The 12,672-nt window shown below is 37.0% G+C and overlaps 1 protein-coding gene across 1 annotated transcript in view; it reads left to right on the top strand.

Annotated features, from left to right (window-relative positions):
• Positions 1–5,911: 5,911 nt before the first annotated feature.
• The window catches only part of Smp_104030.2 (cell polarity protein), a gene marked incomplete at both ends in the record, with an annotated part of 58,926 nt that continues 52,165 nt past the window's right edge, over positions 5,912–12,672 (top strand). The window contains 7 exons of the mRNA XM_018795028.1: positions 5,912–6,073; positions 6,150–6,284; positions 6,314–6,381; positions 8,675–8,764; positions 10,119–10,239; positions 10,704–10,778; positions 11,470–11,614. Of these exons, the coding sequence (XP_018649382.1) occupies positions 5,912–6,073; positions 6,150–6,284; positions 6,314–6,381; positions 8,675–8,764; positions 10,119–10,239; positions 10,704–10,778; positions 11,470–11,614 (796 nt within the window). The remainder of the gene's footprint in view (positions 6,074–6,149; positions 6,285–6,313; positions 6,382–8,674; positions 8,765–10,118; positions 10,240–10,703; positions 10,779–11,469; positions 11,615–12,672) is intronic.

Genomic DNA, 12,672 nt, shown 5'->3' on the forward strand with positions numbered 1-12,672 from the left:
ACGGGTTAAGTTGTTGTCAAACTCCAAATGCTTGTGGTATCTTTACATTCTTGCTCTGTATTTTTGTATAAGAACAGTCTTCTAGGTTACTTGACTACAAATTGTGCCCAATGCTTCTCATTTTTTCGTTGAACTGCCCGGATTGTGCCGATTTGCTGATTTTGAATTGGCTTGTAACCTTCCAAGGCGGCACGATATTTCCACACAAGCGCATACACAAAGCTACATGGATCTCGCCGGACCACACCACACAGAACCAGATAGATCACATCTGTATCAACAAAAAATTCCGAAGATCAATGGAAGATGTGAGAACCCGGAGAGGAGCTGACATAGCTTCAGATCACCACCTGGTTGTGGCCAAGATGAGACTGAAGCTAAAGAAACACTGGGCAACTGGACAAACAGCACTACAAAGGTTCAATACAGCCTTCCTTCGAGATACTGACAAGCTCCATGAATTCAAGATAACACTCAACAACAGGTTCCAAGCTCTACAGGATCTACTGAAAGAACAAGAAACTACGATGGAGGACAACTGGGAAGGTATCAAAGAAGCACTAACTTCAACGTGTCAGGAGGTTCTTGGTCCCAAGAAGTATCATCATAAGGAATGGATCTCTATGGGAACCCTGGACAAAATTCAAGAAAGGAAGAACAAGAAACTAGCAATTAACAACAGCCGAACACGAGCAGGGAAAGTCAAAGCACAAGCAGAGTACGCAGAAGCAAACAGGGAAGTGAGGAAAAGCATTAAAGCCGACAAGCAGAAATACATGGGAGAACTAGCAACGACGGCGGAAAGAGCTGCAAGAGAAGGGAATATGAAACAACTATATGATACAACGATGAAATTGGCAAGGAGATATAGCAAACCAGAGAGACCAGTCAAGAACAAAGAAGGAAAGACAATCACTGAGATTCAAGGACAGAGGAAAAGATGGGCAGAATACTTCGAGGAACTAATGAATAGACCAGCCCCATGGAATCCACCGAACATCGAAGCAGCACACGCTGACCTTCCAATAGATGTCACTCCACCAACGATAGAAGAAGTCAAGATGGCCATCAGACAAATCAAAAGTGGGAAGGCGGCAGGATCTGACAATATACCAGCTGAAGCACTGAAGTCAGACGTTGAAATAACTGCAAACATGCTTCACCTTCTATTCAAGAAGATTTGGGAAGAGGAACAAGTGCCAACGGACTGGAAAGAAGGATATCTCATCAAGATACCAAAGAAAGGAGATCTGAGCAAATGTGAGAACTACAGAGGCATCAGTTTGCTGTCAGTACCAGGAAAAGTTTTCAACAGAGTGTTGCTGAATCGGATGAAAGACACAGTAGACACCCAACTTCGAGTTCAACAGGCTGGATTCCGTAAGGATAGGTCGTGCACAGACCAGATTGCGACACTACGGATCATTGTGGAACAATCAGTTGAGTGGAACTCATCACTATACGTCAACTTCATTGACTATGAGAAGGGGTTTGACAGTATGGACCAGAGAAAATTATTGAAACTTCTTCGACACTATGGAGTTCCTGAAAAGATTGTCAACATTATCCAAAACTCATACGATGGACTACAGTGCAAAGTCGTGCATGGAGGACAGCTGACAGATGTATTTCCAGTAGAGACCAGAGTCAGACAAGGCTGTCTATTCTCCCCATTCCTCTTTCTTCTAGTGATTGACAGGATTATGAAGAATTCGACATCTGAAGGGAAATACGGAATACAATGGACAGCTCAGAATCAATTAGATGATTTGGACTTCGCAGATGACCTAGCCCTCCTCTCTCATACACACGAACAAATACGAATAAAAAAGACTAGTGTATCAGCAGCCACCGCATCAACAGGCCTCCACATTCACAAAGGAAAAAGCAAGATTCTCAAATACAACACGGAGAACACCAACCAAACCGATAACACTTGATGGCGAAACTCTGGAAGAGGTGGAAACATTCAAGTACCTGGGGAGCATCGTTGATAAACAAGGAGGATCGGATGCAGATGTAAAGGCGAGGATTGGCAAAGCAAGGGCAGCACTTCTACAATTGAAGAACATATGGAACTCAAAACAACTCTCAACCAATTTCAAGGTCAGAATCTTTAATACGAACGTCAAGACAGTCATTCCTACTGTACGGAGCTGAAACGTGGACAACTACTATGACCATCATCAGGAAGGTACAAGTATTTATAAACAGTTGTCTACGCAAAATACTCAACATCCATTGGCCGGATACTATCAGCAACAGCGTTTTATGGGAGAGGACAAACCAGCAGGTTCCAGCTGAAGAGGAAATTAGGAAAAGACGTTGGAAGTGGATCGGACATACATTAAGGAAATCACTAATGTGCATTACAAGGCAATCCCTAATTTGGAATCCGGAAGGGAAGCGGAAAAGAGGAAGGTCAAAGAACACACTACGCCGGGAAATAGAAGCCGATATGAAAAGGATGGATTTTAACTGGAAGGAACTGGAAAGGAAGGCTCAGGACAGAGTTGGATGGAGAATGCTGGTGAGCGGCCTTTGTTCCTCGACGAGGGGTAACAGGCGTAAGTAAATAAGAAAGTAAGTTGTAACCTTCCATAGTTTGTACTATGCCAAAGCTGGTGACAACGTCGAAACTCTTTCTTTCGTCTTAACAAACGTCGAATAACCCTGTTTATCCGTGGATGGAGGTACTTTTTCTCCCTTGTGACTGTGCAAGATATAAATGTTTGAGCTACACTTATTCTCCTTCCGACAAAAAGAAGACTGTGTCACTTTTTTGCCCATTGAACCAACCGCTTCATCTTGCTTTTTCTGCTCAGAATGGAAATGGCAGTACAGAAATGGATAGAAAGAACAAAAAACCGCATACAGACAACCGAACTATACATTTATACCCGATGGCATACAAATAGTAAATAGCACCTATAGCAGTACACCTAAACGCCTCCATTCTTATCATCAGTGTTAGGCTAATAAATACATGGTAGTTTGGCTGGTTAGTGCATCTCTTCACCGTTTTTCCTCCTAGTTTCACTGTGTACAGTTACAAGCTGACCAGATCAACACTTTTTATCACAAATTCCGAACAAACTAGCAAGCCTCCAACTCACCTATCATTCCCCTGTCGTATTCACTCAATTCCTGAATAAAAACTATTAACGTAACCTCAGTTAACCATCAATATCGCATTACGATACTTGGAAATGATGTCATCGACTAATGTGATCGGCAGCCATCAATTTCACTTTTTTTATGAATGAGGTGACTAATCGAATCCACTCGACGGAACTTATACGTGCAGTATTTTAACCCATTTGCACTTAGGCTAAACCATTGGACCAGCGACAATCCATAATTAGAGACAAATCGATAAACCAAGTGATGCTCACGCAACAATTAAGTAGCAATTCACTGATCAAACAAAAATGATTAAACGGCTTTCTGCATCTTGTAGGCTAGCCGGATACAGAAGTTAGTGATGCCAAATAGGCAATCTGTGGGATATCGCGATGACTTAGAAACACGAATAATATAATGTATAGGATTATTCTATAGTATATGTACATGCTTATGCAGCACGTTGTCTCATTCATCATCATGCCTGGTAGGGCACCAAATCTCCTCAGACCACATAGTGTTCTATCAAATCCTGATATCCTGTCAAGAGGAAAAGTCATTTATCTCTCTTATCACTACAATATCTCCATACGCTCGATAGTTCTTAGCTAACTTCATCAACAACATCCTTAGCACAAGCAACTAAAACAATTAAAAACTGTTTGCAACAGCTAATAATATCTAGAAATTCTTGTAAATTATTACATAGGTCGATGTGAAGCTGCATGTCACTACGAATGACAACCATCTGCATTTGTTGCATTACGGTTAGGCCTAGAGGATTCTCTCAATTTGTCCTAATGTATTTCTAGATCACGATGCACTATTTGAGCACAGGTAGTGTGACGACATATCCTTGTCCATTCGAGTACTGAGGCTATCGTTACTAGCATCGTCAGGAATGCGATGAACCAAGTTATATATCCTGGCTCAAGAAATAACTCTAAACAAGATAGGATTTCACAGACGATGGCCGTTATTTCCAATATCGGTATAACAAACAAAACCTTAACTCCGTATTCAAACTTCGTTAATGAACTATACCTTTCATAAAGTCGAGAGATGAATTTTCGATAAAGTTCATAACACTATAAACAGTAGCGTCCAAATACTTGGAGCTCACTAATCACATCTGGGCTAACATTATCGTGCTTAAATTTTTATTATATGTGGCACCACAAGCTTAAGTAGTAATTGGGAGTAATATATCGAACGTGCAGTGCACAAATTCAACTATATTGAGGAACTAAATACTTGGTCTCAGAAGAATATAGGGCCAAACCAGTCGTGGCTGAATTGCACATCACCTCTTGACAAGCAGCTACAAATTTCACGAAAAAGTGAAGTGATTTTATCTAGAATTTTAACCGGATTCATCTCACTATTCGCTTCACCCAAGTCTTAAGACACATCTTCAATCACACTGTTTGAGTCTATGCACTTGAGAGACTTTATTTCAGGACGATGATCTTCGCCTTGACTCAAACACAAGGGCTGATCCATTTTGACAGGCCACAATATGAATTATGAGAACCAATGGTTATGTTGTATCCTGAAGAGAATTGTGAATGGTAACTTTTGAGGACTATCTATGGACCAATGTAATATGTATATTTCCTATCGTTTAATTGTTAAGTAACTTAAATATTCGTGTTCGTGTTCCTCTTATCATAAGCTTTATTTTGACCTATGAACTATTATTATACGATTTACCATTCTTGATTTATCCCCAGTCTACTGATTACTGTTCCCCCTATTCACAGCCACATTTGGCCAAATCTTGTACAAATGTTATTTTCTATTTTGTGGTACTATGTGGTCTGTCTGTTTGGTATATAAACCCAGTATGTTTGAGAATAATTATTCATATTGCAGAGGCTGTTATTGGTGTTCTGGACTTAATTGGCTGGGCTAGGCAGAAAGCAGGACTGACAAGCACTCTGAACTGCTAGTATGGTTTTCGTGTGTCACTGCCCCGATCGATAATTCGCTGCTCTCTGATTGGCGGTCTTATAACGTTCATATATTAACAGGGCACGCACGCTCTCACACGATATAACAAGTTAAAAACAAGATCATTAGTTGACAAAAGACACTTCAAATCTCTGGTCTCACATCGAGCTTCTAAGTCAACCAATGATTTTTCTGACACAGGAGTTGAATGAACACCACATTAACATAATGACCATATTAATTAATAATGAATGATAGTTTTTTTGTCTCACATGAACTCCGTTTTCTCGCATTCCAAATCAGCGAACTTAAGATTACACTGAAAAATTTTTCACAAGCCCAGAATCAATTATTTGTCAGCTGACTGACGATTTTACATTTTGAAGATCTGTGTCAACTAACGTCAAAGTTACACCTTGCGGTTAGTACTTATTGTGGGTTACCCACTCGTCGTATGCACATCCCATGACTATCAGCACGAACAACTTTATTACAGTAATATATTAGCAAGCGTAGGTGCAAGGACGAGAGTGCGACCACCACCGCATGGACAAGTCCATGACATGTAGTTAACTGTTGCCCATTGGTTGTCCTTGACCTTGACGATGATCGGTAGACTGTTCGTAAATCAGTAGTCCGACTGCCGAATGATTTTACTAGGGCTGAATATATCAAAAATTCAAAAATAAGGCTGGATTAAGAAGAAATTTAACACGGAACAATCGATTTCTGTCTTCAAAGCAACACATCGAGTGTGTTCTACTGAATCATTGTGAATGCAAAACCTTCACTTCAAAATGGCGGGATGTTACGAAATGTCTATCTGTGACTCATAATGTTCAAGTGTTTGCCAATCATAGGACCTTGTGGTCGACATACAGATCATATTGATAGGCGTCATTCAAAGCTTGAACAGGTTCCAGATGACGTCATAAGAAATTTTCGCACTTTAGAAGAGTGCCGCTTAGATGCAAATCAAATCAAGGAATTACCAAAGGTATTTAGAAGTACTTTCAACACAATCTTGCGTGAGATGGAATGGGCATTATGATTTTTATTGTGATTCGTTTCAGAACTCTCTCCGCCTGACGCGCATCCGTCTCCTCACACTGAGTGATAATGAACTAACACGCTTACCAACTGGAATTGGCAGCTTTTCTAATCTTGTAGAATTGGATATTAGTAGAAATGGTATGATTTCGGCTGAAGTTTCTTCATATATCTAGATATATCTGAGCTTCCTGCGAGTATTCGGTTCTGTGATTCCTTACAGAGTTTGGATGTAAGCAATAATCCTTTGCAAAGGTGAGTTGTTGATAATTAAAGTATGAGTAATACCATAATTTATGGACGAACCGATCGGATTTAGGACGACAGGCCTTGAATTTTGGCGCGAAATCCAATCACCCAACTAACCAAATAGTGTCTTAGCATTTTGACTCATATCAGTTCGTGTTGAAAAACCCTAAATCTAATTCCTAACCTTAACCATCAATTATGGATCATAATCTTTATTCTTCAAATTACTTGATAACCTTCATTTAGCCTTAGTAAGTAGGTAGACACTCTCAAGATTACTTTGGCGTCGCTCAAAGGTCTCCCATAAATTATAGTCTCACCGAAATATGGTATACGGATGTCCGATTTGTGCTCGTGATAGATGCACTAAATTTAAACCGATGTAGTGGTATTGATTCTTGCGGTTAGGTAAAAGTTTAGTTGTCTGTGTCAAAATATAACTAACTAGATAGTTATATGTTCATGCCACCTGTATTTCGTCTGAATGTTTCAACTCTTCATTATAACTATCAGTAACATATATCTCTACTGTCGTATTTTTGGGTTTCCAATCCCGGAAATGCCTTTGGTATATACAAGTATCAGACATCGGAGGGTAGTAATAAAGCCCAACCTTCAGTGTTACAGGGCCTCAGTAGAACATAGCTGTTTACTAAACACAATTTAAAAATTCATATTTATTCCGTTTCGACTCACTAAGTAGTTTCGTTGATTCATCTATTAAGTCGTCTTATCACGAATCTTACTGTTCAAGTACCCCTTCTTTAATGTCTCGAAAACTTAACGAAAATCATGAAGAACTACCAGGGGCGAGACTATAATTTATGGACGACCTTTGAACGAATCCTAAGTGACCTTGAGGGATATTAGCCAGTCAGTAAAGTCAGCATAGATTAAAAATACTTTACACAAAACCAAAAAATTAAAGTGGATACACTTATTTTATATGGTCCAAAAACTTTTCAAGGTTAGAAGGAGGTTCAAAGGTCAAAAATCGTAATTTATAAAGTAGAGGGACTCAACTGTATGGCTCCATAATAGTCGGTCTCTTGAGACACGTTAAGGTCACAAAAACGCTCTCAGCCTCGACCACAAAACTTAAGTATTGTCTGTGTGTACTCCAGTTGTGTAAGTTTATCATTTTTATCATTGATATATCCCTACAATACTCATATCGCTGAACAGCCGAAGTTTCAGTAACATCTGCGATTATTGCAGCCAATGTTACTGGTGCTTTTATCACACAGTTCGCGGCAATTATTATAATATGCCTTGGTCTCAATCTGGATGGAGCGAAAAAGGTTCCTATTCTAGCAAACGTCTTCCTTCGAAATATGTTACATCGAAGGACAATATCATGGTAGTCTGCACAAGGTCTACAAGTCATTTGATTACTGCAATTACAAATAAAGGAACTTATTAGTAGTCCCATTCATTGTAGCCGCTCAATCGTCAAGTCTTCTCTAAAATCCTCTGTGAACCGTCTGTAAATGAGCATCAGGTACTGAAATTTGCGCCGTAACTTTGAAATCCTCAAACGCCTCTGATTGGCTCGTCCATAAATTATAGTCTCGCTCTACCAGGCTTCATGTCACATTTTCCAGATGAAAATGAAGGAAATATACTTTATCATAATGAACTAAAGGTATACTTCGTTGTTAATATGGCTAACTAATATATCGACAAGTCGACTTTAGTCTAAATACTATCAACATGTTTAGAATTAAGTTTGAAAGATGAGGTAATTTATTTTATTGGGTTACTCAAGGTTTTGTGCTGGTTATCTGTCTTTCTGAATGGAATTTATAGTCTATGGTATTTATTACCTTATATTTTCAGTGAAAGTTCAAACTACATTCCCCTTTTTCCAGTGTCAAAAACTGAAGGTTTGAATTTCGTGTGTAATCTCATGTTCATATAAATGGTAATAAATGGTGCCTATTGTGGGATACTATATAATAATTATTTGCTGTGCATAAAAATCAGATGTTAGCACAACTAATTAGCTCACTTTTGGTTTCCTTCATCACTTTAAAACCTTGTAATTGAAAGTTTGTGATTCTGTCTACTTCAAATTAATTGCGTTTTGAACTACAATGACCATAAATATATGTACTGTATTATGTTCATAAAGACATGTAGAATCAGTTGCTAGTGTTTCTCTTGGAAAAAGTATAGTAGCATCTTTTTCGAAACAGAATGTGACTTTATAAGTATTACAAAACCTGAGTTTATCATTTCATGTTACTTTGAATTTTCCGACTAAATTAACTTATTTATCCCGCTCTACCGATTCTAGCTTACCTGCTGGGTTCTGCCAGTTGCGCAATCTTCGAGTTTTATGCCTCAATGATATTTCGATTGCTGAGCTTCCAGAAGAAATAGGCAGGTAGGTTTTCTTTTGTTGTTTTTGTAATCGTCAGTGAAATATCGAACCAGTTTACTAGCTATATACTAGCATCGTGCTACTTTATACATGTTTTTAAAGGCGTCACTTTTAATCACTTGAATAATAACCTAACTTAGAACTCGGCATATTAGCAAACCAGTTCAAGTTTCTTCAGCAACATAAACAGAAATCTCAAAAGATGTACAACATAGCGCTTAACGTGTTAGAATGATCCTGAAAGACATGACTTATTGATATAATATTAGTCTGATGAACTAAATTTGGGCGACTAATTGGTTTTTATTTATGAGACTGGGCTTGAAAACTTACTCGGGTGATAATTTTCCGACCCGTAAATTATGCTGACCGTAGCAAAAAATATATGGTTATTGATTCGGTTTTAGTTCACTTTCATTCCGTGAAAATGTAAAAGGAAATACTTAAAAGCATTACTTGTTTCCGTAAGCTAATCGTGGCCGGTTGATTTATTGCTGTTAGTCAAAATTTATTTGAATGATTCTGACAAACGTCTAAACCTGGAATGTTGAAAGAAATCTCGCAGATTCGAGTTGTTACACTTGAAACTAGCTCTATAGAGCCTAAATGATTTTGCAGAAAAAATAAATTGTCAATGAGGTGCTCAGGGTTTCGAAGTAAACAAATTGGATGTAATGTATTAGCTATTTTGGTTGATTTTTTCACTACCTTTCATAGTGTTGTTTATTCATTGTTTTCAGTCAACCTGGTGACCTGGGTGGATCTGCTACCTACAAAATTTTAAAAATCTTAGTATCGTATAGTTATCTTTTAAGTACCATTTGAATACTATCGGAAGTAACAGGAAAAATCCGGTTGCATTGTTGTTCTTGAAATTTGAAACAAATCTGTGAAAAATCACGTATGCCAACGATAAGGCTTTTTCTGTATTAACTAGATTAACTTATTACCCGAGCTCTACTAGTCATTTATATTCAACACAAAGCCTAGCCCGAATGTGTGTTAATTTAAATGTCATACTAAGCTTCATTAGTATAATAGTGTTGCAGAAAGCTTAAGCGGGATGAGCGTTAGGTCTTGTTCCAGCATAGTTCACGTAGTATCTTTAGTTAATCCCCGTCCACTATCGATTTTATGTTGTTGTTTGGCAGCCGTGTTTGACAGGTAAACTCCCAAAAAGAAGTAATTAGTCGCGCCAGAATCATCCAAGTTTGTATGGATGCCAACTGCCATTGTTTGTAAGCAAATTGTAATTGACATCAAAGAGTGAGGATTGTATTTTTCTGATGGACATATCTAAAAGACCTCAAATTAATTAAGACTGGTCGTGGCATAATAAATCTTTATTTTTGTTCAGTTTACAGTTACTAGAAAAATTAGAACTTCGTGATAATTGTCTCAAGTCAATACCAGATTCTTTCGCTGATCTTATTCATTTGGAGTTTCTTGATCTTGGAGCCAATGAGTTTCAAGAGTTGGTGAGTTTTTTTCCACTTTTATCGTCTAAAGAAACTGTTTGCTCATTTTGACACTGTTTCTATCCCATAAGTGTGAAACATGTTAAGTTGTCAGAAGGTAACTACACTTAATCCTCTGCTTCAGATTAATTTCTGTGCCTTCCTGACTTACCAATCGAACACACTACAATACAGAATTCAGTGGTAATAATAAGACCCAACTTCTGGAAAGTGGTGTATACAAACTTAACCATTATAAACTTGTATTTAACAGGTATTAAGTATGTGGTTTAGCCACCATCCCCACATCCACAATATAAACTAGTCTAGTTCGCTTAACCGTCCATTGAATTGGTGGGTAGAAGGTAATTATAATTTCCCAGGAATTACATTTATATTATGTACACATATATTTCATTGTAACAATGTTTTTGTGGCTGTACAGGGTTTATTTCTCTTAAAATTGACTTTTCACTTTTATTTAGTCTCCCGTGATTGGTCAGCTCTCCCAATTGAGCGAATTATGGATAGATGATAATGAATTGAGATCATTACCTAAAGTAAGATGTAATTTTAATGAAATTTTCGTTTTTTTATCAACATACTAGTGGAAAGCGTAATAGCTTTCGTGTCTGTAATAAAACAAGTTATCTTTTTTTATATATAGTTGAAATCATGAGTCAATTGAAGCTAGACCACCATGAAGAACCTGGAAGCACTGGACAGCCGTTTCGCCCAATTGCGGGACTCCTCAGCAGTGCTCATCCACGATCCCGTCTCACGAGATCCGAACCCAGGACCAACCAGTCTCGCATAATGCCAATTGTGTTTACGTGAAGTAGACTAGTACCAGAATAATAGAAGTAGTAACAGTCAATTGTAGTAAAAAATTATGCGCAGACCCTACGTTTCAGGAGTAAAAAATGAATTCACCGAATAACTAGTGTAAGATTAATTTAGAACTCATGATCTGAGGGAAGACAGATAATGCATCTGAGCCATTGTGACCGGTTTTGAGCCATGTCACCCACTGTCTCCAGCCATTAATTACATTGGTGGTGGTGAGGGGGAGCTAAACATTTCTATTTCTTGTATTACTTTGTCTTCACACGATTGTGTTGTGCATACATTTCGTTTATGTAAAAGAAAGGACCAACCGTAGATCTTAATATATAAATGATTCTATTTCATTTATTTTCACTTTGCTAAACATTACATTTTTTTTGGTATACGAAAAAATCAAACTACAAGGAGTTGGGAAATCTTGGGAATTTACAGCAGTTGGATTTATCAGAAAACCTTATTTCTACTCTGCCTGAAAGCATCTCGGGATTAGTTTCATTATCGGACTTAAATTTATCACAAAATAGCATAACACATTTACCAAATGGCTTAGGTAAGGAATTGTAATTTATTAATATTACTATTGATGATATTATAGCCTGTACATGATAATCTCAAATAAATTGAACATCGAGTAGATTGTTATTAATAGAAATAATACAAATATTATATATATATATATATATAATTATTTTTTCCAAAAGACCCTTACTTTTATATTTTATTAGTAGGCGTTTTTTATTTTGATATCTGCTGTCATATCTGTCAGACACCGGGCAAAGGTAGTGATTATTCTAATTGATGTACAAGAAAATGAAGTTTTGCATATTCTTCCTGGGAACATTTCCATATTTTTCTGCTTTAAACAGCTAGGTTTGATGTTTAACTTCCAAAGATTTAACTAAAGACGTTAGAGACAATATAATATTAATATTTGCGGATTTAAAATAATCAAACTTTGCACATTATCATCAACATGGACAAATATACCAAAGTTCAGAAATACAATATTCCCGAGTATTCTGATACATTTTAATTTTTCTATTTAATTTGTATATTACTTGTCTAATGGTCTGACTTAAAACATAGAAAATTTTACTTGTTTAAATACTGACCTATAAGTCGCATAACCATCACATAATAAATATTTTGTATGTAACCGTTTAAATCTCTGTAAGTAATCAAACCTTCAGGTTATTCTTTCGAACTTGAGTACTTAAACTTAAATAAGTTTTAACTTAACTGAAATTATTTCTCACAGTTGTACAGCGAGTCAAGAATGTGGTTCATTGAAAAGATCCTTTGACAATAGCATATTTATATATTTTCACTATGATAATCTATAATGGCAATGACTAACTACAGAGACAAAAGTTAAATACAAAAATTTTCACTCATATTTAATTGTTGAATCAAAGTTGAATTAAGAATTTTGTAGAAAGTTGATAGAAAATGATAATTATGGAATCTATTTACTCAGTATGGTGATATAAACATCAGAGATGATCATGCAAACAAAAGTAGATGTTTGGAATACAATTTCAATAACTTAATGGAGAGCAAGGATAATTTGTAAAATCTAACAAACAAAGCATAGAATAAACTTAATAT

Source organism: Schistosoma mansoni, chromosome 1 (assembly GCF_000237925.1).
Source record: "Schistosoma mansoni strain Puerto Rico chromosome 1, complete genome".
NCBI classification, from domain to species: Eukaryota; Metazoa; Platyhelminthes; class Trematoda; order Strigeidida; family Schistosomatidae; genus Schistosoma; species Schistosoma mansoni.